Below are 26,600 nucleotides of genomic sequence, written 5' to 3' on the forward strand. Positions count from 1 at the left end.
CCAGCAATCCCACTCCTTGGAATATATCCTAGAGAAAAAGGAGCCTTTACATGAACAGTTATATGTACACCCATGTTTACTGCAGCACTGTTTACAATAGCAAAAAGCTGGAAGCAACCAAGGTGCCCATCAACGGATCAGTGGATAAATAAATTATGGTATAGTCACACAATGGAATACTACGCATCGATAAAGAACAGTGACGAATCTGTGAAACATTTCATAACATGGAGGAACCTGGAAGGCATTATGCTGAGTGAAATTAGTCAGTTGCCAAAGGACAAATATTGTATAAGACCACTATTATAAGTTCTTGAGAAATAGTTTAAACTGAGAAGAAAACATTCTTTTGTGGTTACAAGAGCGGGGAGGGAGGCAGGGAGGAGAAGGGTATTCACTAATTAGATAGTAGATAAGAACTACTTTAGGTGAAGGGAAGACAACACACAATACAGGGGAGGTCAGTACAACTGGACTAAACCAAAAGCAAGGAAGTTTCCTGAATAAACTGAATGCTTCAAAGGCCAGTGTAGCAGGGGCAGGGGTTTGGGGACCATGATTTCAGGGGACATCTAAGTCAACTGGCATAATAAAATCTATTAAGAAAACATTCTGCATCCCACTTTGAAGAATGGTGTCTGGTGTCTTAAATGCTACCAAGCAGCCATCTAAGATGCATCAATTGGTCTCAACCCTCCTGGATCAAAGGAGAATGAAGAACACCAAAGATACACGGTAATTATGAGGCCAAGAGACAGAAAGGGCCACATGAACCAGAGACTACATCATCCTGAGACTAGAAGAACTAGATGGTGCTACAACCAATGACTGCCCTGACAGGGAGCACAACTCAGAACCCCTGAGGGAGCAGGAGAGCAGTGGGATGCAGTCCCCAAATTCTCATGAAAAGATCAGACTTAATGGTCTGAGTGAAGGACCCCGGTGGTTGTGGGCCCCAGACCTTCTGTTGCCCCAGGACAGGAGCCATTCCCGAAGCCAACTCTTCAGACATGGATTGGACTGGACAATGGGTTGGAAAGCGATGCTGGTGAGGAGTGAGCTTCTTGGATCAGGTGGATACTTGAGACTATGTTGGCATCTCCTGCCTGGAGCAGAGATGAGAGGGTGAAGGGGGTTAGAAGCTGGCGAAATGGACACGAAAAGAGAGAGTGGAGGGAGAGAGAGGGCTGTCTCACTAGGGTGAGAGTAGTTGGGGGTATGTAGCAAGGTGTATATAAGTTTTTGTGTGAGAGAATGACTTGATTTGTAAACATTCACATAAAGCACAATAAAAATTTTTAAAAAATTCTAAAGTGCTATAGCTCAATATATACACATTTATAATGTTTTTCACTATGCATATCTCTTTAAGTTTTGAATTTATACTTTATATGAGAGTCTCTTTCATTCTTGGAAAATTGGTTTTGAGTTGATTAAAAATTAGTGCTTTCCAATTAAAACTGCATAATCAAAACAAAAATTCTTGTAAAAAGACCAGATTTAATAGTCTGACTTAGACCAGAGGGACCCCAGAGGTCATGGTCCCCAGACCCTCTCTTAGCCCAAAACTGGAACCATTTCTGAAGGCAACTTTTCAGACAGGGATTGGACGGGAGTATAAGACAAAAAATGATACTGGTGAGGTGTGAGCTTCTTGGCTCAAATAGACACATAAGACTATGTGGGCAGCTCCTGCCTGGAGATGAGATGAGAAGGCAGAAGGGGGCAGGAGCTCGTTAAATGGACCCGGGGAATACAGAGTGGAGAGGAGGAGTATGCTGTCTCATTAGGGGGAAAGCAGCTAGGAGTACATAGAAAGGTGTGTATAAGTTTTTGTATGAGAGACCGACTTGATTTGTAAACTTTCACTTAAAGCACAATAAATTAAAAAAAATTTTTTTAATTAAAAAAAAAATGTGTTGCTTGCCTCCAACCCTCTCTGCTGAGCCGATTTCTGATTAATCACATCCTCTACACACTGTGGGATACTAAGAGGCAGTTGTCAGGTGGTTGTCAGATGCTGTAGAGTCAGTTCCAACTCACAGTAACCCTGTGTAAAACAGAATGATACACTGCCCGGTCCTGTGCCATTCTCACAATCATTTTTACGCTTGGGCCCATTGTTGCAGCCACTGTATCAATCCATCTTGTTGAGGGCCTTTGTCTTTTTCGCTGACACTCTGCTTTACCAAGCATGGTGTCCTTCTCCAAGAAGTGGCCCCTCCTGATAACATGTCCAAAGCATATGAGACAAAGTCTCACCATCCTTGCTTCTAAGGAGCATTCTAGCTGTACTTCTTCCAAGACAGACTTGTTTGTTTTTTTGGCAGTCCATAATATACTCAATATTATTTGCCAACACCATAACTGAAAGACATCAATTCTTCTTCAGTCTTCCTTATTCATTGTCCAACTTTCACATGCATATGAGGTGACTGAAAACACCATGGCTTGGGTCAGGCACACCTTAGTGTTCAAGGTGATATCTTTGCTTTTTAATACTTGAAAGAGGTCTTTTGCAGCACATTTGCCCTATTCAATGAGTTGTTTGACTTCTTGACTGCTACTTCCATGGGTGTTGATTGTGGATCCAAGTAAAATGAAATCTTAACAACATCAGTCTCTTCTCAGTTTATCATCTTGTTGCTTATTGGTCTGGTTGTAAGAATTTCTGTTTTCTTTATGTTGAGGTGTAGTCCATACTGAAGGCTGTGGTCTTCAATCTTCATCAGTAAGTGTTTCAAGTCCTATTGACTTTCAGCAAGCAAGGTTGTGTCATCTGAATATCAGAGGTTGTTAATGAGTTGTCTTCCTACAATCCTGATGCCAAATTCTTCTCATATAGTCCAGCTTCTCAGATTATTTGCTCAGCATAGAGTTTGAATAAGTACAGGAAGGCATAAATTACTCAAGCACCAGCAGCATCCGTCCGTCAGTTTGTCGTACTGAAGGGGCTTGCATGTTGCTGTTATGGTGGAAGCTATGACACTGGTATTCAAATTTCAGCAAGGTAGCTTATGGTGCACTGGTTTCAGCTGAGCTTCCAGACTAAAACAGGCTAGGAAGAAGGAACTGGCAGTCTACTCCTGAAAGGAATTAGCCAGTAGAGACTGCCAATCAGGGTGTGGAACTGCAATGGAAATCAGAGGAAGTATCTCCTGTCTGATGGTACATGAACTCTTTCTTAAGTTGCCGGTTTTACAAATGTGTTTCTACTATGAGATTAGATGGCTTAGCTTTAAAATTTGAGAAAATTCTCACTGTCAGCTTGAATAGTGACCTTGCATCTTTTTGACATTGACTCAGTAGTAAGACAGAGGGCAGACACGGGTAAAGGGATTTCAGAGAACACAGTGATTGCCAATGCTCAGCATGTGGGGGTATCTCTCTGGGCAGAATCTGAGAGGTTTTAAGATAATCTAAGCAATACGGTAAGTGAAGAATTTAATCAGGAAGTTTGTGTGTGTGTGTGTGTGTGTGTGTACTGCTCAGGAAGCACAAGAGGGCCTTCAATTTAGGAGGGGTCTCTCAAAACTTTGCCTCAGGTTACCCAATCTTTAGATTGCTTCTCACCATAACCGGAGTGGTGCTGGTGGTGGTTGGAGGATTCAAAGTTATGTTTAAGCTATGTTTGTTCCTTGCTTTTCTATCCTCCTCCACTGCTGTGGGGCAAACCAGCATAAGAGTAGGGCAAAGATATGAACCTTTTGGATTCACCTGGCTCGTTCTCTCTGTGATTGCTTAATACTTTTCAAATATTATGACCTCTTCCATCTGTTGGATGATGCTTTTTTTTTCCCCCAAGTAATTTTACTTTTTAATTGGTCTTATTTTAAGTTTGGGAAGTAAAAGTTGTATGATTTGGTGATGTACTGTCACTATGTCCCACAAATCTCTATAACCATATTCTGGTCTTATCCATAAGTTACGAATCTGTTATATATTTGAAAGTATTGGAGAACAAGTGGGGGCTGGGGATCCTGTCAGCAGCAAGGCGCTCACCACACACCAGGCCTACACAGGTCCCCCAGTATTGCTTGTTGTTAACTACAAAGGTGCTCAACCAGAGAAGGGGGCTAAGAGGCCATGATCATTGCTGCAGTTCCCTAGAATGGCTTTAGGGTGTCACATTGCAATGCCAGCTGGTGGCAGCTGAGTTTGGGGACACAGAGATCAAAAGTGTGAACATTGCCATGCCTCGACTGTCCCTACCTGCCATGCCCTGCGCTGAAGCAGACAAGATCCCATGGGTGACCAGCTGGGGACAGAAACGTAGTAACTAAAACATAGTAACTAGAGGGAGCTATAGGACCTTCACTACCCACACATCTACATCCAATGAGCTGGTGAAGAATTCAGGAACTCACCTATGCCTCACCTAGGCGCATCCACTTTCCGATTCTACAAGCAGAAGATGCAGCTGACACAGGGCTCTCATTTGCTCAAAAACAAACGTGGACATCATGAACCTTGAAGCACATTGAAAGAGTCAGTAGCAGTTTGAGAACCTGGAAGGAGAACTGAGATGTTTAAAGTGTTGACTAGAACATGGCAGGTCCTCAAGAGGTGGAAGACTAGAATAGGCAGCAGTGAGTCAATTGTGTTCCAATCATTTGGATTCAGAGAAGGAGAAGCCCGAGAGCATGAAGCTCTCCAATGGAGACATGGACATCATCAGTGCCCCCAGCACCCATGCCACTGATATCACAGCAGCCCATAGAGTATGGGAGGGGAAGAGAGTTACTCCAGTGCCAGCAGCACACTTTCCTTTCCTTCCTAGAATGCAGCAAGTCATCACAGCCCAGGGAAAATGATTCATGGAGCCAATGCAATCCAAGGAAGCTATTAAATTCAGGTCATATTGCAACCTCCTTCTAAAAACAAAATGAAATAACACTTGAACAAAAGGGTCACAGGATGGCATTTGAGTATTAGCAACAAGTAAGGCACAGCTTTCTCAGCAGAGCAAATGTTAGTAATGTATATACTGGAATATCACAATTTCTAATGGCAGTGAAGACTGTTGTGGAAATTCATTGATTTATTTTAGTTAATCGAAAAGTGACATTGCTGGATGAATTCTCTTTCTTTTCTTTCCAGTAGGTACATAGTGCACTGGGTGGACACATTTAAGCTTAGTGTTTGGAACCTTTCCTGAGAATTGGGGCCCAAAAGCAAGTAAAAAAATCTACCAGTCAGTAGACAACAGGAAGTTCAGTTTGGACAAAAGGTGAGAAACTGAGTTGTTGTCCTTGGTAATGAGAACAGATTGGCCTTAGAGAGGGTCACCCATGGAATCAGGGAGGCCGTGAAGCAGAAAAGTCAGAGCCCATATTCCAGGGTAATCTTCAGAGTGGAAATTGTTATGTGCTTTTTGTTTATACAGAAGAAAACTTGAGTTAAAAGTAAATAGATTTATAGGAGTCTGCACAGTTTAATCCATTTACACCATGCCTTCTGTCCCTTATAAAATAAGAGATGGCAAAACTTTGGCATTTAAGTCGGAACCCAGAATCCTTTGTCATCTCACCTTCCCTGCACTACTGATTTAATGCCAGGGTCTCTCTTTCATTCGTAAATTCCATGCCCATTTCTATCCTTCACTTCCTTTTATGGGCCCTTCCAGATAAATCATCATTTCAACCCTTCCTATAGTTTTTACCTTAGAACTTCGTTACATTCTGACTGGTTCATTTCTCCAGACAATTTAATAAATGAGTGTAAACCACATAAAGCTGTTGAGAGGATTGTGTTCATATTTGTAAATATCTTAGAATAAATGCTAGTCCATACCTAGCATGCAACAAAATTTGGTCTTATCATTTTTAAATACCATTTTTATTAATATCCAGGTTAAGAACAGAATCTCTTTGAATCACCCAATTCCCTTTCTTTTAATTCTAGTTTCTGAAACCATTCTACTCATTGCCTCAGTGAATTTATTAATCTAGGTTGAATGCTCAGAGAAGGGCACTTAGACATTATCTGACACATTTCTCGTCCCAGAGCTGAACACATGTGGGTTAAAGGAAAGATAAATCAAAGAAAGGAGGTGGGGCCAAGACGGCAGAATAGCCAGATGCTTCCTGTGATTCCTCTCACAACAAAGAACTGAAAAATCAAGTGAAACAATTATATTTATGACAAGCTAGGAGCCATGATCATCAAAGGCAAAGATAGAAAGCAGACGGAGTGGCAGGGGGGAGGGAGAGTCGGTTCCGAAGCAGAGAGGAGTTACTGGACCTGAATCGCTGGGATTCCTCAGGCACCATTCCCAGAAGTGGTGGCAGGGGCTGGTAGTAGTGTTCTGCTGCAGTTTCCTCCAGGAAAAGCAGCCAGCTGCACAGCCTAGACATACCTCCAGAACCAGAGAAGAATGTCTCTCTCGGAAAAAGCTAAGTACTGCCATGTATTTTACTGCACCCCCTGACCCTAAGCCAGCTTCAGTGGCTGTCGATTTCCCTGGGCCTGAGATAGGCCCATGCGAGTGATCTGAGCCATGCTCCCAGACTTGGAGAAGGAATAAATTCACAACAGGGGAAAAGATAATTTGCCAGCTCCACTAACCCGGGGAGCTGAGGACAGAAGCGGCTTCTGCCCAGGCATAAATGGTCCATGGACTTTGAATACATTTACCCCCTGCATTGTCTGTGGGGGCCTATTTCAGGAGAACAGGCACTTGCTGGCAGACTGCAACTGTTTAAGCTGTGCGATGGAGAGTTGGGTGTTTGATGTTTCACACTGCTTTGCCTATTAAACAGGGTTCTCAACTACCCACATCAGGGGCATAAGAACTGGTGGCTCCACTCAGGTCACCCAGCCACCCACGACAGGGGTCCAAGGGTAACTGGTAACTCACTGTCCTCACAACCCAAAGCATTGGGTGCCCATGGTACATCTGCAGAACCCACCCACCAGTATACTCTAGAAAACATGGATGCACTTTCCTCAGAGACAGTCGGGGGATGGTGCTCAGACCCCTGCCCTGTTCAGCATGTGACCCCCTGCTGCAACCAGATACCGGTACCTACACCAAACATGCCTACCCCTTTAAGACTGTAGGACAGAGACTGTACCACACACTTGATGACCAGCTACCTGGACACCTGAGCTGAATTCACATGAGAAAAGTGAATGGACTCATAAGCTCATATACCTGATAACAGTTCTAGCCATCTGGTGACAAGGCATCAGAGCTCCAAAGGTGAAAATAATCAAGCTAGCTCACTCAAGCAAACCATTTGCGCATATCAAAACAAAACAAGGCAAGAAACTAGGACACAGTAAACAAACATAAAAAAACTAATACAATAACTTATAGATGGCTTGGAGACAACAGTCAATATTAAACCACATAAAGAAACAGACCATGATCTCTTCAACAAGCTGTCAAAACAGGGAATCAAAGGATCTTCTGGATGAAGGTGTCTTCCTGGAATGACCGAATACAGAATTCAAAAGATTGATATACAGAACTCTTCAAGACATCAGGAAGGAGATCAGGCAATATGCAGAACAAGGCAAGGAACACACAGATAAAACAGTTGAAGAAATTGAAAAGCTTATTCAAGAACATAATGAAAAATTTAATAAGCTGCAAGAATCCGTAGAGAGACAGCACTCATAAATTCAAAAGATTAACAATAAAACTACAGAATTAGACAACTCAATAGAAGTCAGAGGAGCAAAATTGAGCAAGTGGAAGGGAGAATTGCTGACCTTGAAGATAAAACACTTGGCACCAATATATTTGAAGAAAAATCAGATAAAAGAATTTTAAAAAATGAAGAAATCTTAAAAATCATGTGGGACTCTATCAATAGAAATAACCTACAAGTGATTGGAGTACCAGAACAGGGAGGGATAACAGAAAATACAGAGAGAATTGTTGAAGATTTGTTGGCAGAAAACTTCCCTGATATCATGAAAGATGAGAAGACATCTACTCAAAATGCTCATCGAACTCCACATAAGGTAGACTTTAAAAGAAAGCCACCAAGATATAATCAAACTTGCCAAAACCAAAGATAAAGAGAGAATTATAAGAGCAGCTAGGGATAAATGAAAAGTCACCTACAAATGACAGTCAGTAAGAATGAGCTTGGACTACTTGGCAGAAACCATACAGGCAAGAAGGCAATAGGATGACTTATATGAAGCATTGAATGAAAAAAATTTGCTGCCAAGAATCATATATCCAGCAAAACTGTCTCTCAAATCTGAAGGTGAAATTAGGACATTCCCAGATAAACAGGAGTTTAGGAAATTTGTAAAAACAAAACCAAAACTGCGAGAAGTACTAAAGAGAGTTCTTTGGTTAGAAAATCTATAATATCAGGTATCAACCCAAGACTAGAATAGTGAACAGAGCAATCAGATGTTAACCCAGACAGGGAAATGACAAAAATAAATAAAGATTAAAAAAAATACTCAAAACAGGGAAACAACAACATCATTAAGTAAAAGAAGACAACATTAAAATAATAGAGACTAAGAAATGTAGTCATAGATCTTTCATATGGAGAGGAAGACAAGGCGATATGAAGAAATAAGAGTTAGGTTTAAACTTAGAAAAATAGCGGTAAATATTAAGGTAACCACAAATAGGCTAACAATTCTACTCATCAAAATAAAATACAGGAAAAAAAACTCAGCCGAAAAAAAATATCAACAAAGAAGAAAAGGAAAAGACAATATATAAACTACTCAGCACAAAAAAATTAATTGGGAAAAAGAAACTGTTAACAACACACAAACAAACAGACATCAAAATGACAGCACAAAACTCATACCTATCCATAATTAGGCTGAATGTTAAAGGACTAAATACACCAATAAAGAGACAGAGAGTGGCAGAATGGATTAAGAAACACCATCCATATATGTGCTGGCTCCAAGAGATACACCTTAGACTTAGAGACACAAACAAACTAAAGCTCAAAGGATGGAAAAAAATGTATTGAGCAAACAACAATCAAAAAGAGCAGGAGTGGCAATAATAATTTCTGACAAAATAGGCTTGAAAGTTAAATCCACCACAAAGAATAAGGAAGAACACTATACAATGATTAAAGGGAAAATATACCAGGAGGCTATAACTATATTAAATATTTATGCACTCAATGACAGGGCTGCAAGATACATAAAACAAACTCTAATGACATTGAAAAGTGAGATAGACAGCTCCACAATTATAGTGGGACATTTCAACACACTACTTTTGGTGAAGGACAGCATATCCAGAAAAAAGCTCAATAAAGACACAGAAGATCTAAATGCCACAGTCAACCACCTCCACTTTATAGACATATACAGAACACTACACCAAACAGCAGCCAACTATACTTTCTTCTCCAACGCACATGAAACATTCTCTAGAATAGACCACATACTGGGTCAAAGAGAAAGCCTTACAAGAATGCAAAACATCAAAATATTACAAATCATCTTCTCTGACCATAAGGTCATAAAAGTAGAAATAACAGAAAAAGCAGGGAAAAGAAATCAAACACTTGGAAACTGAACAATACTCTGTTCAAAAAAGACTGGGTTATAGAAGACATTAAGGATGGAATACAAAAATTCATAGAATCCAATGAGAATGAAAACACTTCCTAGCAGAACCTTTGGGACACAGCTTAAAGCAGTACTCAGAGGTCAATTTATATTAATAAATGTGCACATGCAAAAAGAAGAAAGGGCCAAAATCAAATAATTATCCCTACAACTTGAACAAATAGAAAGAGAGCAACAAAAGAAACCCTCAGGCACTAGAAGAAAGGGAATAATAAAAATTAGAGCAGAACTAAATGAAATAGATAACAGAAAAACAATTGAAAGAGGTAACAAGATGAAAAGCTGGTTCTTTGAAAAAATTAACAAAATTGATAAACCATTGGCCAAACTGACAAAAGAAAAACAGGAGAGGAAGCAAATAACCCAAATAAGAAATGACATGGGTGATATTACAACAAACACAACTGAAATTAAAAGAATCCTATCAGATTACTATGAAACATTGTACTCTAACAAATTTGTAAACCTAGAAGAAATTGATGAAGTTCTAGAAACACACTACCTACCTAAACTAACACAAACAGAGGTAGAAAAACTAGACCCATAACAAAAGAAGAGATGGAAAAGGTAATCAAAAAACTCCCAACAAAAAAAGAGTCTGGCCCAGACAGCTTCACTGCAGAGCTCTAGAAAACTTTCTGGGAAGAATTAACACCACTACTACTAAATGTATTTCAGAGCATAGAAAAGGATGGAATACTCCCAAACTCATTCTGTGAAGCCACCATATCCCTGATACCAAAACCAGGTAAAGACGCCACAAAAAAATGAAAATTACAGACCTATAGCCCTCATGAACTTAGCTGCAAAAATCCTCAACAAAATTCTAGCCAATAGCATTCAACAACATATCAAAAAAATAGTTCACCATGACCAAGTGGGATTCATACCACGTATGCAAGGATGGTTCAATATTAGAAAAACAGTTAATATAATCCATCATATAAATAAAGCAAAAGACAAGAACCACTTGATCTTTTGATGCCGGATAAGGCCTTTGGCAAAGTTCAACACCTATTCATGATAAAAACTCTCAACGAAACAGGAAAGAAGGAAAATTCCTCAACATCATGAAGGGCATTTATACAACGGCAACAGCCAACATCATCCTAAATGGAGAAAGCATTCCCCTTGAGATTGGGAAACAGACAAGGATGCCCTTTATCACCACTCTTATTCAACATTGTGCTGGAGGTCTTAGCCAGAGCAATTAGGCTAGACAAAGAAATAAAGGGCATCCAGGTTGGTAAGGAAGAAGTAAAAGCATCTCTATTTACAGATGGCATGATCTTATGCACAGAAAACCCTAAAGAACCCTCAAGAAAACTACTGAAGTTAATAGAAGAGTTCAGCAGATTATCAGGATACGAGATAAACATACAAAAATCAGTTGGATTCCTCTACACCAACAAAAAGAACATTGAAGAGGAAATCACCAAATCAATACCATTTACAGTAACTCCCAAGAAGATAAAATACTTAGGAATAAATCTTACCAGAGATGTAAAAGACCTATACATAGAAAACTACAAGACACTACTGCAAGAAACCAAAAGAGACCTACGTAAGTGGAAAAACATACCTTGCTCATGGATAGGAAGATTAATATTGTAAAAATTCTATTCTACCAAAAGCGATCGATAGATACAATGCAATTCTGATCCAAATTTCAATGACATTTCTAATGAGATGGAGAAACAAATCACCAACTTCATATGGAAGGGAAAGAGGGCTTGGATAAGTAAAGCATTACTGAAAAAGAAGAACAAAGTGGAAGGCCTCACTCTACCTGATTTGAGAACCTATTATACTACCATAGTAGTCAAAACAGCCTGGTACTGGTACAACAACAGATGCATAGACCAATGGAAGAGAATTGAGAATCCGGACATAAATCCATCCATATATGGGCAGTTGATATTTGACAAAGTCCCAAAGTTAGTTAAATGGGGAAAAGACAGTATTTTAACAAATGATACTGGCATAACTGGATATCTATCTTCGAAGAAATGAAACAAGACCCATACTTCACAACATGCAGAGATACTAACTCAAAGTGGGTCAAAGACTGAAATATAAAATCTAAAACAGTAAAGATCATGGAAGAAAAAATAGGAACAATGCTAGGAGCCCTAATACATGGCATAAACAGTATACAAAACATTACTAACAATGCAGAAGAGAAACCAGATAACTGGGAGCTCCAAAAAATCAAACACCTATGTTCGTCTAAGGACTTCACCAAAAGAGTAAAAAGATTACCTACAAACTAGGAAAAAGTTTTTAGCTATGACATTTCTGATCAGCGTCTGAGCTATAAAATCTGTATCATACTGCAAACACTCAACTACAAAAAGACAAATAACCCAATTAAAAAATGGGCGAAGGATATGAACAGACACTTCACTGAAGAAGACATTGAGGTGGCTAGGAGATACATGAGGAAATGCCCAGATCATTAGCCATCAGAGAAATGGAAATCAAAATTACAGTGAGATTCCATCCCACTCCAACAAGGCTAGCATTAATCCATAAAACACAAAGTAATATATGTTGGAGAGGTTGTAGAGAGACTAGAATACTTATACACTGCTGATGGGAATGTAAAATAGTACGACAACTTTGGAAATCGATTCGGTGTTTCTTAAAAAAACTAGAAATAGAACTACCATACAACCCAGCAATCCCACTCCTTGGAATATATCCTAGTGAAATAACAGCCTTTACAGGAACAGATACATGCAGACCCATGTTCATTGCAGCACTGTTTACATACAATAGCAAAAAGATGGAATCAATGAAGGTGTCCATCAATGGATAAATACATCATGTTATACTCACACAATAGAATACTACACATCGATTATGAGCAATGATGAATCCATGAAACATTTCATAACATGGAGAAATCTGGAAGGCATTATGCTAAGTGAAATTAGTCAGTTGCAAAAGGACAAATAATGTATAAGACCACTATTATAAGAACTCGAGAAATAGTTTAAACAGAGAAGAGAATCTTCTTTGATGGTTACGATAGTGGGGAGGGAGGGCAGGAGGGAGAAGGTTTTTTAAGAATTAGATAGTAGATAAGAGCTATTTTAGGTGAAGAGAAAGACAACACACAGTACAGGAGAGGTCAGCACAACTGGACTAAACCAAAAGCAAAGAAGTTTCATGAATAAACCGAATGCTTCGAAGGCCAGCATAGCAGGGGCAGGGGTTTGGGAACCATGGATTCAGGGGACATTTAAGTCAATTTGCATAATAAAATCTATTAAGAAAACATTCTGCATCCCGCTTTGGAGAGTGGTGTCTGTGGTCTTAAGCACTAGCAAGCAGCCATCTAAGATGCATCAATTGGTCTCAATCCACCTGAAGAAAAGGAGAATGAAGAACACCAAAGACACAAGGTAATTATGAGCCCAAGAGGCAGAAAGGGCCACATAAAGCAGAGACTACATTAGCCTGAGACCAGAAGTACTAGATGTTGCCTGGGTACAACCGATGACTGTCCTGACAGACAACACAACGGAGAATCCCTGAGGCCACAGGAGAGCAGTGGAATGCAGACCCCAAATTCTCATAAAAAGACAAGACTCGATGGTCTGACTGAGGCTAGAATGACTCCAAAGGTCATGGTCTCTAGACCTACTGTTAGCCCAAGACAGGAACTATTCCCAAAGCCAAGACTTCAGACAGGGATTGGACTGAACTGTGGGATAGACAATGATGGTGGTGAAGAATGAGCTTTTTGGAACAAGTAGACACATGAGACTTTGGACATGTTCTCAGGAGGGATCAGTCCATAGAGTAGGACATCATGCTTGGCAAAGTACATGGTCAGTGGAAAAGAGGAAGACCCTCAATGAGGTAGAGTGACACAGTGGCTGCAACAATGACCTCAAGCATAACAACGATTGTAAGGATGGTGCAGGACTGGGCAGTATTTCGTTCTGTTGTGCACAGGGCCAGTATGAGTTGGAACTGACTTGACGGCACCTAAAAACAACAACAACAGACACATGAGACTATGTTGGCATCTTCTGTCTGAAGGGGATATGGGGGAGTAGAGGGGGTCAGAAGCTGGCCGAATGGACATGAAAAGAGAAAGTGGAGGAAAGGAGTGTGCTGTCTCATAAAAAAGGGGGAGAATAATTAGGAGTATATCTCCGGTGGCATAGTGCTCAAGTGCTACGGCTGCTAACCAAAGGGTCAGCAGCTCGAATCGGCCAGGCGTTCCTTGGAAACTCTTTGTAGCCGTTCTACTGTGTCCTACAGGGTTGCTCTGAGTCAGAATTGACTCGACGGCACTGGGTTTTTTGGGTTTTAGCACGGTGTTTATAAATTTTTTTACGAGAGTCTGACTTAATTTGTAAACTTTCACTTAAAGCAAAACAAAAATTAGAAAAAAAAAAGATAAATCAGAGAGTTGGTTTTGCAAAGCTGAAGGCTATTGACCCACTTAAGCCGCTGGCAGAAGCAACCATTTTACTGCCTTTGCTTACTTCAATATTGCCTTCCTTCTTCCCATCTACCATAGCTCTTAGTCCCCAATTTTGTCAGTTTTCACGTCATCATTTTGTCAGCTAAAAGGTCACTTCCCTTCTTTCACTTTTGTGACAGTCAGACTTAATATTTGTTTTCCTTTTGCCCACAAACGACTGTCAAATTTTACTTTCTAGGAAAGTGGAAATAAACACAAAATCTGACATCCTGAAAATCATAGAGAAAAATGGTACAGTCCCTTTGCCTTTCTTTTGCTTCCCTTTTTTTGAATTAACCACAGGATGAAATGGAGTAATGCAGAGGCAGCAAGACAACCTTGCCCAGTAAACTACAACATGAAAAAAGTTAACAAAAATTTAAAATCAAAAATCACTAATCTAAAAGAAAGACTGTGTCTAGCTCAGAAACTTCAAGCACAACAACTCTTCAATAGTTTAAGTAAGAGAGTTAACTAATAAAACTGTATTTGGCAAAATAAAAATTATTTGGCTACTAAAAGTAAAATAACTACAACTGGGTTATTTTTCTATCTACAAGAAAAACTTTTGCTATTAGCATCTGAAGGCTGTAGACATATTTGGTAGCTAGGTACATAGGGTCAACTCGACGGCAGCGGGTGGAGTTTGCGTGTGTGAGGTACATAGGTGTCATGGGTTGAATTTTGTTCCCCAAAAATATGTGTATTAATTTGGCTTGGCCAAGATTCCCAGTATTGTGTGATCATCCACCATTTTGTCATCTGATGTGATTTTCCTATGTGTTGTAAATCTTATCTTTATGATGTTAATGAGGAGGGAGAGGCAGCAGTTTTAGAAATTCAATCAACAAGATTAGATTGTGTCTTAAGCCAACCTCTTTTGACATATAAAAGAGAGAAGCAAGCAGACAGACAGGGGGACTTCATACCACCAAGAAAGCAGCAATGTGAGCAGAATGCGTTCTTTGGACCCAGAGTCCCTGCACCTGAGAAACTCCTCGACCAAGAAAAAATTGATGATACAGACCTTCCTCCAGATCTGACAGAGAGAGAAAGAATTCCCCTGGAGCCGATGCCCTAATTTGGACTTGTAGCCTACTGGACTGTGAGAGAAAAAATTTCTCTTTGTTAAAGCTGAACACTTGTGGTATTCCTGTTACAGCAGCACTCGATAACTAAGACAATAGGTCAGGAGAGGCGGAGGTCACCAATGATAACTAGTGTTCTTCACACCAGTACTCTAGGAGCACAGGTGAACGTTCTGAAGGATTAATGATTTTGACAACCAGAAAACTTCTCCTCAGTAAAAGGGTGCTAAAGCCATCTGGATGTGGTCAGTGGCCCTCAGAAGGTGAGTCCAGGAAAGTTTCATTTAAGAACACTCTGTCACTCTAAAGGAGAGGGCATTACTCTGTGATAATTACCTTGTGAGTGAGGTAGTGCTGGGGAAAGGTTGACAATAAATTCATCTTGTAATTAGAATCTCTATACCCATAAGCACCTGCAAGGAACTAGGATTCCTGCTGGGGGTACTGGCACAGCCTGAGGAGGACTGTAGACATCCAGTAAGAAAGAGTGGAAAGAAAGGGCAATGGCTATTAAACTACTAACCTTGTGGCCCTGGTGAAGCAAAAGCACGCAGACCTACATGATTGTATTGTAGAAGGTAGAGAACAGTTGGAGATTCTTATTCACTAATAATCATCAGGCTCAGCTATGAATAAAACAGAGAACAAAATCTAGGCTTTGTCCTAAAGAACTTACTTGTGACAACACCCATGGGGCTGAGGGAGTCTGACTTTGACTTCCTATATAAAGTAAGGGGGGCAAAAAGAAAGCCCAGGATGAGGGCTTTGTTCCCAGCATAAAGAAGAGCAATGTGTGTGTGTGTATATATATATATATGGTGTGTATAAGAGTATTTACATACCAACCTAAATTTTGGACTATATGACAAAGATGTTTTTTACAAGTATCCACTTACATTGGAACACCTGAAATTTACTGAGAAAATTAAAGTTCTATTGCAAAAATTTAGACTTTAGATTGATGACATCTTCTCAGGCCATATGGAAAATGCTTATATGAAAACGAAAAAAGGGAAGTAAAAGTTTAATATTGAGGATGGTTTAGAAAATGAAAACTCTTATGTTCCCTATATAAAAGCCGTGATAGAAAGAATGTCTTCAGAGAACCTAGGCTCCAAGGTTCAACCAAACGCCCAGCTCAGTCGGGCCAGCAGCATCCTTAATTCTCCCAATGGCCCTCCTGCTCTCTTTACTGACAGCCCTGGTGGTGTTCGGCTGTGGCCCTGCTCCATCTCTGGGCTGCGATCTGCCTCAAAACCACACCCTGGCTAGTGGGAAGACCGTTGACCTTCTGAGCCGAATGCAGAGACTCCCCACTTTCTTCTGTGTGAATGACAGAAAGGACTTCAGGTTCCCCCAGGAGATGGTGGATGGCAGCCAGCTCCAGAAGGCCCAGGCCATCGCTTTCCTCAACGAAATGCTCCAGCAGATCTTTGAACTCTTCCATACAAAGGACTCCTTTGCTGCTTGGAACACTACCCGCCTGCACCAGCTCCTCAATGGGGTCCCTAAACAGCAGGAAGACCTGGAGACCTGCTTCATGCAGGCAATGGAAGAGGAAAAATCTGTCCTTCCCATTGAGGCCCCTGAAGTGGCTGTGAAGGAGTACTTTGAGGGAATCCGTTCCTATCTGAAAGAGAAGGAATACAGTGACTGTGCCTGGGAAGTTGTCAGAGTGGAAATCAGGAGATCCTTCTCTTCATCGACAACCTTGCAAGAAAGGTTAAGAAGAAAGGATGGTGACATGAGTTCATCTTGACTTGACTTACAATGACTGATATGCCCTACCGCACTTGCATGCATATCTTTGGTCATTTCAGAAGATGCTTATTTCTGCTGTAGTCACAATTTATGGAATTAAATCCAGCAATTACTTTGTCAGCAGTATTAAGCAAGTATATGTGAAAAATATTCAGCTTCAAGGACATCAGTCTTTAGGAGATGACTGTCCTGACTATCCGTCTATTTATTCTTTTATGTGTATTGATTCATTTTGGCTTGTTACCATATTTGTAAATATACATTTTTATATTTAAAAAATTTCACATTTACATTGTATTAAAATTTATAAAACATATCCACCTTTCTATTTTATTATTTATTTTATTAAATTTGTATTATGTCTTATGTAATAAATTCTTATCAAAGAAAATTTCTTGAATTCATTCTTAAAGAATAAAATCAAAGCCCCGATTTTGTAAACGAAATTGAAGAACGGATGGTAAAATGTATTTACTCATTCATTCTATTCACGTCATATGTGTCAACTAAGTGGCAGATTACATAATCGCCATCAAATCCAGGTGAATGAAGCAAACACAATTCTTTCCGTGCTAGAACTTTCAGTAGTATAGGGAAAGAAACATAAACACAATACTGATGTTTACTTAATTTCAATTATATTAAATACTACTGAAAGAATTTTTAAAAATTGATGTTCTTACACAACAACTTTAGCTATGAAAGATGCTGGGAAGAAAAGGAAATATTAGATGTCCTTTCTAAAGTGCCTGGGAGACATGTAGTTTTATTGACAGGAGTCTTACCAGCAGTTGGATACATGGGTCTACCATGTCCAAAAATGCCATTGATGAAGGTATGAATTTGGGATTCGTTATTGTATATCGGATCATGAGAGCATGTGAATTGTTAAAAAATATTTTGATAAGGTTAATTTTATAGGGTTTATTTAGTTTTGAAAAGATTTATGGATAGAAGCACTTTTTTTCAGCAAAAATTAGTTGTTTTTTCTTTTTAGATAAATATAACCTAAGAATTTTTATATAAGATAACGGGAGAGAGAGAGAAATAAAAAAATATACAAAAAATTCCATCCTGGCTAGAGGAAAGGAGAATAAAAAAGACCAAAGACACAAAGGAAAGATTAGTCCAAAGAACTAATGGACACAACTACCACAAGGTTCACCAGACTGAGGCCAGAAAAACTAGATGGTGCCCATTTACCACCACCTGGCTCTGGCAGGGATCACAATAGAGGGTCCTGGATAGAGTGAGAGAAAAATTTAGAACAAAATTCAAATTCAACACACACAAAAAAGACCAGGCATGTTGGTCTGACAGAGACTGGAGAAACCCCCAGAGTATGGCCCCCCGACACCCTTTTAACTCAGTACTGAAATCATTCCTGAGCCAAAAGAAGAGACGCCCCACTGACTTCTGCCTGGATGACAGAAAGGAGTTCAGGTTCCCCCAGGAGATGGTGGATGGCAGCGAGCTCCAGAAGGCCCAGGCCATCTCTGTCCTCCACAAGATGCCCCAGCAGATCTTCGACCTCTTCCGTACAAATGTCTCCTTTGCTGCTTGGAACACTACCTGCCTGCACCAGCTCCTCAGTGGACTCCTTAAACAGCAGACAGACCTGGAGACCTGCTTCATGCAGGCAATGGAAGAGGAAAAATCTGTCCTGCCCGTTGAGGGCCCTGAAGTGGCTGTGAAGAGGTACTTCCAGGGAATCTGTCTCTATCTGAAAGAGAAGGAATAGAGTGACTGTGCCTGGGATTAGCCAAAGATTAGACAAGTCTACAGGGTCAACAATAACACACGTCAGGAATGTGCTTCATAGGTCGATCATGTATATGAAACAATTGGACACAACAGCCCAAAAGCAAAGATGAGAAAGCAGGAAGAGCCAGGAAAATGGAATGAATGGAAACAGGGAATCTGGGGTGGAGAAGGAGAGAGTGTTGACACATCACGGGGTTGGTAACCAATGTTGCAGAACAATTTGTATATTAACTGTTTAATGATAAACTAGTTTGCTCTGTAAACTTTTATCTAAAATCACAACAAAAAAAGTTTAGCAAGTGCTATGGTAACAACAACAACCATATATATATAACATTTTAAATATATTTAGAGGTTATATAAAAAAAAAAACCTGTGACACTTGAGTCGATTTCAACCCACAGTGACCCTATAGGACAGAGTAGAACTGCCCCACAGGGTTTCCAAGGAGCAGCTCGTCAATTCCAACTGCCAACCTTTTGGTTAGCAGCCAAGCTCTTAACCTCTGTGCCACCAGGGCTCCTGTGTAAGAGTAGGACATAGAAAATGCTTAAACATTTACACTTACTTATTTAAGAAGGTTTGTTTAATGTTTGAATTAAAACTTTCAAGTGAGCAAATAAAAGTGCAAGTAAAAGTGTGGATATCAATGAGGTTAAAAGGAGGTAAACCCTCACCCCCCAAGAAAATCCCATTGTTGTGTAGTCGATTCCAACTCATAGTAACCTTAAAAGGACAATTCCAAGGCTGTAATCTTTAAGGAAAATGACTGTCACACCTTTCTCCTGGTGGGTTTGAACTTCTGACATTTGGGTTAGCAGCTGAGCACACTTAACCACTGCATCACCAGGGTTCCTCAAAAGATGTTGTTAGATGCCATCGAGTTGGTCCCAAATCATAGCGCTCTATGTACAACAGAACGAAACACTGCCAGGTCCGGCATCATCCTCACAGTCGTTGCTTTTTTGAGCCCATTGTTGCAGCCACTGTGTCAATCCATCTTGTTGAGGGTCTTCTTCTCTTTCATATCACAGGTTGTTAATGCATCTTCCTCCAATCCCGATGCCGAGTCCATCTTCACATAGTCCAGCTTCTCGGGTTATTTGATCAGCATACAGACTGAATAGGTATGATAAAAGGATACAGCCCTGACGTAACAACTTTCCTGAGTTTAAACCATGCAGTATTCTCTTGTTCTGTACAAATGACTGTCTTTTTGTGTATGCACAAGTTCTGCATGAGCACAATTAAGTCTTCTGGAATTCCCATTCTTCATAATGTTATCCATAATTTGTTGTGATCCATATAGTCAAATGCCTTTGCATAGGCAATAAAATACAGGTAAACACCTCTCTGGTATTCTCTGCTTTCAGCCAGGATTCATCTGACATCAGCAATGATATCTTTTATTCCACGTCCTCTTCTGAATCCGGCTTGAATTTCTGGCAGTTCCCTGTCCATGTACTGCTGCAACCATTTCTGAATGATGTTCAGCAAAATTTTTCTTGCATTTAATATCAATGATATTCTTTGATAATATCTGCAATCTTTCGGATCACTTTTATTTGGAATGGGCACAGATATGGACCTCTTCCAGTCAAATGGCCAGGTACCTGTCTTCCAAATTTCTTGACATAGACAAGTGAGCACTTCCAGTGTTGCATCTGTTTATTGAAACATCTCAGTTAGTAGCCCCTCAGTGCAACTTGGACTTCGTCCTTGAGAACCATTGGTTCTTGATCATATGCTAGCTCCTGAAATGGTTGAGTATCGACCAGACCATTTCTTTTTAATTCCTTCCACCTTCTTTTGATACTTCCTGTAGCATTCAGTATTTTTCCAGCAAAATCCTTCAAAATCACAACTCAAGGCTTGGATTTTTTGCCCATTCCAAATAAAAGAGGAATTTTTTAATGACTGCTTTGTTTTTGCTAATTGTGCTGTTTATGGCTATTTTGACTTTGTTATAATTTGAAGTTGCAGTAAAATTAATTTTATTAGTTTTTAATTTTATAGTTTAGATATTTAAAAACTTTTTTGAGGTAATATTTGAGCTTTCCTTTTTATGTATTATTAAATTTTAAAACAATTTTAGATCTGTGTTCTGTTGTTATTTTGATTCAGGCCACTTTTAAGGCTTTAAAATTTTATTTGTATTAATTAAAAACTTTTTTATTTTAGCTGTATGTATATATTTTATTTATATATTTCTTCAGTCATCTGAAACCTTTATAGGCTTTTTAATTTTTTATTTTTTGTATGCATATTTGTCAGTTTTTATTTTTTTATTTAAAATTTTATTTTTGCCTTTTTTTTTTAATTGTAAAAATGACTTTTATTTTTGTAGGCTTAATCAGGCACTTCCCTTTAGCTAAGTTTAGGGGTTAACATAATTTTTTTTAATTAAAAAAAATATTTAATAAAACTTTTATGTTTTTGGCTTTTTGTGTGTTTTAATTTACATGGATTTCTAAATATTTAAACAGGTATTTTTTATATAAAGTATTAAAGTTTTTTATTCAGCTTTTTTTGTCTGTTACTTTAGTTTGTATATTTTGCTGTGTTTACATAAATTAAAAACTGTGTTTTGTTTTTGTATATATTTAGAGTCACTGTTGTTGTACCTTTAGTTTAAACAAACGAACAAACCCGTTGCCAACTAGTTGATTCCAACTCACAGCTACCCTCTAGGACAGAGTAGAACTGCCCCATAGGGTTTCCAAGGAGCAGCTGGTAGATTCAAACTGCTGACCTTTTGGTAGCAGCCGAGCTCTTAACCACTGTGCACAGTAGTTAAGCACTTGGCTGCTAACTGAAAGGCTGGCTGTTTGAAGCCACCAGCCACTTCGAGGGAGGAAAGGTGTGACAGTCTGCTCCTATAAAGATTACAACCATGGAAACCCTATGGAGCAGCTCTACTCTGTCCTATAGGGTTGCTATGAGTCAGAATTGACTCAATGGCAATGTGTTTGGTTTTTGGAAGCCTCATTTAAGATGTTAACTATTTGAAGTATTTTTTTTAAGGGCATTTTTTTTAAGCTTATGCTTTTTTAAAAAAAAAAATAATAAGCAGGCTATGTCAGATGCAAAGTTAATGCCTTTTTAGTTTTATGATTTAAAATAGGGCTCCAATGTTTAAAGAAAATTTTGTGATTATTTTTCATAATCTAAAATAGATTTGTTTTTATTTACTTATAAGATTGAATTTTTAGCTCTTAATGTTTTGGTTTTTTATTTGCTTTTGTACAGAGTTTTTTTAAGGAGCCTGTTTTAGATTTATTAAATTTCTTTGTGGCTTTAGAAAATTAAAAATGAGTTCTGCTCTGTCACATGGGAAGAGACAGTGGGAGTTGACGGTCTGCTATACATTTTCATTACGGCTAAGAATTGCTCTCTCACCTTCCCAGCCTGCATTATGAACAGAGAGGGGATCTGAGGGCAGATGGGAGCTATTTCTCACTAGCAGATTCAGGGTCATGGGAATTTCTCCTTATCCTTCTGAATTCAGGGCCTCAAGAGTTCAGTTCCACTTCTGGGGACATGTGAAATTTCTTGTGTTTTACTGTTCTTGAAGGCTGAGTGGGAAATATTTGGTACCATGATACCTAAGTAACCCCAACCACACCATCCCACTACTGTGTAAGGTTCAAGATGACGAAAAACCAGAAGACAAGTCTAGGTCCTGGGAAATGGTCTTTATTAGATTTTATTAAGCCCCTGAACATTTGTATTTTTTGTTGTACTTTTATGGCAATACTATAATATTACAAAATTGAGATATACTCAAAAATACAAATGAAGGAATCTGAGATGGTGGGTTGCAATGGCACCATCTACACTGGCCATCCTGAAGAAGTCAAAACTGGCTCTCAGTATGGGTTGAAGCTGACCCCTTTGTTTCTCGAAGCCCAAGCTCCTGGGTAATCCCAAAGTTTCCCCAAAAGCATTGAGGCAGAAGACACAACTCTCCTTCTAGAAAAAACCAATATATTTGGAAAATATATATACATCCCTGCTTATAAGAAAGAGAGACCAACTACTTGAGAGGATGTGGTAATTGAGAACCAATCAATTTCCTCTAATTGTATGGTAACATTTCTTTGACAAAATTTTTGGAGGGAATAGGGAATGAGCAGGATTTTCTGGCTGACTGGAGGAAACACACCCCTAGAGACAGAGGAAGGGGCAGGGTTAAGGACAGCTGATGGACCTGGTCTCCTTAGCCCAGGCCAGCAAGGCCTGTCTGGGGACAGAGGCTCTCTGGAGAACATGGAAAAGGCCTGCCTTAAATACAGTTTCTCATCCTGGGACCTCACTTTTCTTGGGATTTCAAACTGTCTATGCCTGCATGTGATGCTTAGAGCATAAGGACACTCAAACCCTGCTCGACGGCTGTAAAATATGGTACTCATCCCTCATCCCTTTCCTTTTCTCAGTGAATTAGGGAGTCCTGGGCCTTTAATTGGAGCCGTAGTGGCGCAGTGTTTAACAGCCCAGCTGCTAAGTAAAAGGCTGGCAGTTTGAATCCACCAGCTGCTCCATGGGAACTCTAATGGGGGCAGTTCTACTCTGTCCTATAGGGTCGCTATGAGTCAGAATCAACTCGGCAGCAACGGGTTTTTGGGGGGGCCTTTAATTATTCCTCGAGTGGACTTTCTTTCCTTGTATTAACTCTACACTTATGCCCCAATTTTCGTATTTAGGACATGACCAGTAAACGACTTCTCCTTCTGAGTTTCAATTTCCTTTGCCCGCAGAGGCAGCCCTGATATTTAATGTGCCTGGGCTCTGCACAGAGCTGACACTGTCATGGATTTGTGTACAAAATCTTTTTGCACCTTCCCAGTTTTCCATGGTTGAAGTCGCTGAAACGAATGCCTCACGGTGTTTTTTAAGTTAGTCTGGAAGAGCCTGTGGCAGAAACTGGGGCATCTCGTTCCAGGTATCTTTGCTAACCTCCAGTCCTTGGCAGGGGGAGGGGAAACAGTCCTCTCTGTGGAGTGGGAGCTCCCCAATCCCGCATTCCTTCTTTGACCTTCTCCAACCAAAGGTCTCTTAGGGTCTTCTCTCTTGAGTCTGTGATAGATTCCTGTCTCCTCACCATCCTCCTGGTCTGAGGATGTAAGGCTATAAGCAAGATTAGAGGGGCATCATCTCATGGCCGTTTTATCTTCTTTACCCGCAATTGAGGTGCAGGGGAAGTGTTATACAGGTTGGGCGCTAAAATTTTTTGATCGCCTTTTCTCACCACCTGCTCTAGGGTTTCGTCCATAGCTTCACAACCTGAGCTCTGAGTCAGTCCTTGAAACATGGTAGTTGAGGAAGAAAAGAAGGACTTAAGGAAGTGGCCAGGTTTGGGCCTTAGTCACCTTAAAACAGATTTTTCTATTCAACCACCCAGAAGAGTATGTCCCGCCCATGGTATACCAAAACCCCATAATACGGCCTTTTAGAGAATGTCAGACACCTAGATTAAGGTAGGAAAGCTCCTAAGAGGTATTCTTGTGATATTCCTGATCCAATGAGGAGCCAAATTTCGGATTTCCTGTAGATATGCAACTTACCAAGATGCGGCAGTGTAGTAATGGCAGCAATCCACAAGTGACGCAAACATATAGGAATTCGACCTTGATGAATCTGTTCTGCCATGTTACCTGAGTTTATGTTCTCAGCATTTTCAGATCCTTTTGGTCTACCTTCTCCCTTGGTCCTCTTGAAAAGTCCTTTCATGAGTCACTCACCAAGCCACATTTTGTCTCCTTCTCAGTTTCACCCCTGGACCCTTCATTGAGTAGTTTTCAGACCCACTTGATTGCTTTATATCAAGGGATATACGATAGGGACACTACTGAAATTACCCAGAAAGCCATTGTCCAGGACTTCACATAGCTGAAACTTTTCTGGGGCCCTCACTTAAAACCTTGGAAGATTGAGACAGTGAAATGAACTGTTGGAATCCATGGAGTGTGTCACATTAGGGGAGTGGTTGAGATTCTGACAGAGTGGCAGCAGGGCATAAGGTAGGGTCAAGTGATGAGGTGCAGTCCAAAGACAAAGTGGGGTCTGGATTGGAAATAGGGCCTAGTATCTGAGTGTGCTCAGGGTGTAGAAGGGAAAAGATAAGTGGTAGTGGTGAAAGATAGTCTTAGCAATGTGGGATCCAGTAAGAAGGAGGCTTTGGTTGAAGAAAGGCATCTAGTAGTTAGGACAAAATAAAGGAAAGGAAGCAGGTGGTATGATCCAGCCAAAGGGTGGTGACCAGAAGTAAGGAGGCCAAAGTGAGCTACAACTCAGGGGATTTCAAAAATGACAATGAGGGAGAAGCATCTTCCCCTGGCTCCATGAACAACAGAACGTCTGCTTCCATGGCTGCTCTAAGCCCCTTCTCGGAGCATGGATCTTGCTATAAATGCTGTGGAAAGCTACCCTCCAATGGAAGCTTGTGCACATACCTACAAGAGACAGAAGGTACAAAGTACATGCAAGAGCAGAGTGGGGACAAGTGAGTCCTGCAAGCCTGTCAGGGGTCACATTCTCCCACATTCTTAATTCCATATGCTCTTTTTATCCCTCACCCCAAGGCTTGATTTCATTTTCTTTTCCTTATGGGTTCTCCCTTTCATGTCGATCCTAGGCTGCACTGGAGTCCTGGAATTTAATACCTTAAATAACAGAAGAGATTAATCACCTTATCTGAAGAGAAAGTAGGTCCAGTGCCACATCAGTGCCTTTCAGGCGAGCGCTCCAGAGAAAATAAGAGCCCAGGTTTCATCCAGCGAAGGGAGGAGCAAGGGATCTTGTAGGAAGCTGAGTAGAATGTTTCATTAGGAATAGGCTCTTTCCAGATTAGACCCTGAATACCCATGAATTAGGATTCAAGGTCAAAAGGTCAATGACAATAACAAAAGATTCACATATGTATAGGGCTATATCATTGCAAAGTGCTTTCACACACATTACCCCAGTGACCATGGCAACAACCCTGTGAGGTCTGCAGGCCAGGTACTCTCTCAAACAAGAAGCCTGAAATTCATGGAAAGTTAACAATTTGTCTAAAGGCAGGACCCAAAAATTATGCCTACGAAACTATTCAACAGTTCACAACCTATTACACCGCCACCTAGTGGGTAAGACCCATGGTCCAGCTCCTTGCTCAATTCCCATGGACAGGTAGAGGCATTAGAAGTGTCCCAGGCCTCATATCATTCCTAAGGGGCTGCCCTCTGTGGACACTGTTTTCTGAGAAGGGCCGGTTCTAGGAACTGATCTCAGTGATTGTGGACCTGAGGCCTCACTGAAAACACATATTAACGTTAGCCTAAGGGATGACAAGCACTGAAAAGAACATCACCCCATAAAGGTCCGGCTTTGTTCTTCTGTCTGCTTCTGTGCTGATACTGAAAGACAAAAAAAATGATATGCTATTTTTTTTTTTTAAGGTAATTTCACCTACCTCTTTTAAGACAGTAGCATTCATTCATGATTAATGTATGATGTGACTTTTACATTAAGGTTTGTATTCTATGTTATTCGTTTAAAAAATATTGTGTTTTATGTGAAAGTTTACACTCTATATTATTCATTTTTAAAGTGGATACAAATATTTTGTACTGATCTTTCTTTGGAAAACTCAAGTATAGACTGGTTTTCTGCTTGTAGTCCTCTGTTACTAGTCCTCTGCTGAAGGAAGGCACTGGGTCTCAGCCTTCAGGATCATGTGTGCTCCATCTGACATGACGCCACTCCCGTAGTGTTTAATAATGTTGGCTGTTAACAACATGAATAACTTCTAGGATGACTTTATACATGCAACAGGCCCAACTGACAATCAGCTGGTCTACCCAAACCAACCTGTATATACAAAGTGGATGGATGTTTTTGAAGAGCTAGAAACTAATTCCTACAAGTCTAGAAAGCTACTGCTGTCA

The 26,600-nt window shown here is 40.1% G+C and overlaps 2 protein-coding genes across 2 annotated transcripts; both read left to right on the forward strand.

The window, feature by feature from the left end:
* Positions 1 to 16,092: 16,092 nt before the first annotated feature.
* On the forward strand, positions 16,093 to 16,906 carry LOC100666154 (interferon omega-2-like). The gene has a single exon (XM_023545335.2). The coding sequence runs from the start codon at positions 16,319 to 16,321 to the stop codon at positions 16,904 to 16,906; it is 588 nt and encodes a 195-aa protein (XP_023401103.1). The 5' UTR covers positions 16,093 to 16,318.
* Positions 16,907 to 18,250: 1,344 nt separating this feature from the next.
* On the forward strand, positions 18,251 to 18,649 carry LOC135232350 (interferon omega-2-like). The gene has a single exon (XM_064290859.1). It carries the CDS (start codon positions 18,251 to 18,253, stop codon positions 18,647 to 18,649), a length of 399 nt encoding a protein of 132 aa, XP_064146929.1.
* The last annotated feature ends 7,951 nt before the right edge of the window (positions 18,650 to 26,600 follow it).

This window comes from Loxodonta africana, chromosome 9 (assembly GCF_030014295.1).
Source record: "Loxodonta africana isolate mLoxAfr1 chromosome 9, mLoxAfr1.hap2, whole genome shotgun sequence".
NCBI classification, from domain to species: Eukaryota; Metazoa; Chordata; class Mammalia; order Proboscidea; family Elephantidae; genus Loxodonta; species Loxodonta africana.

What these genes read in the sequence shown, in the direction of transcription:
- LOC100666154 (XM_023545335.2), top strand. Translation starts at nt 16,319, where the DNA reads ATGGCCCTCCTGCTCTCTTTACTGACAGCCCTGGTGGTGTTCGGCTGT.
- LOC135232350 (XM_064290859.1), top strand. Translation starts at nt 18,251, where the DNA reads ATGGCCCCCCGACACCCTTTTAACTCAGTACTGAAATCATTCCTGAGC.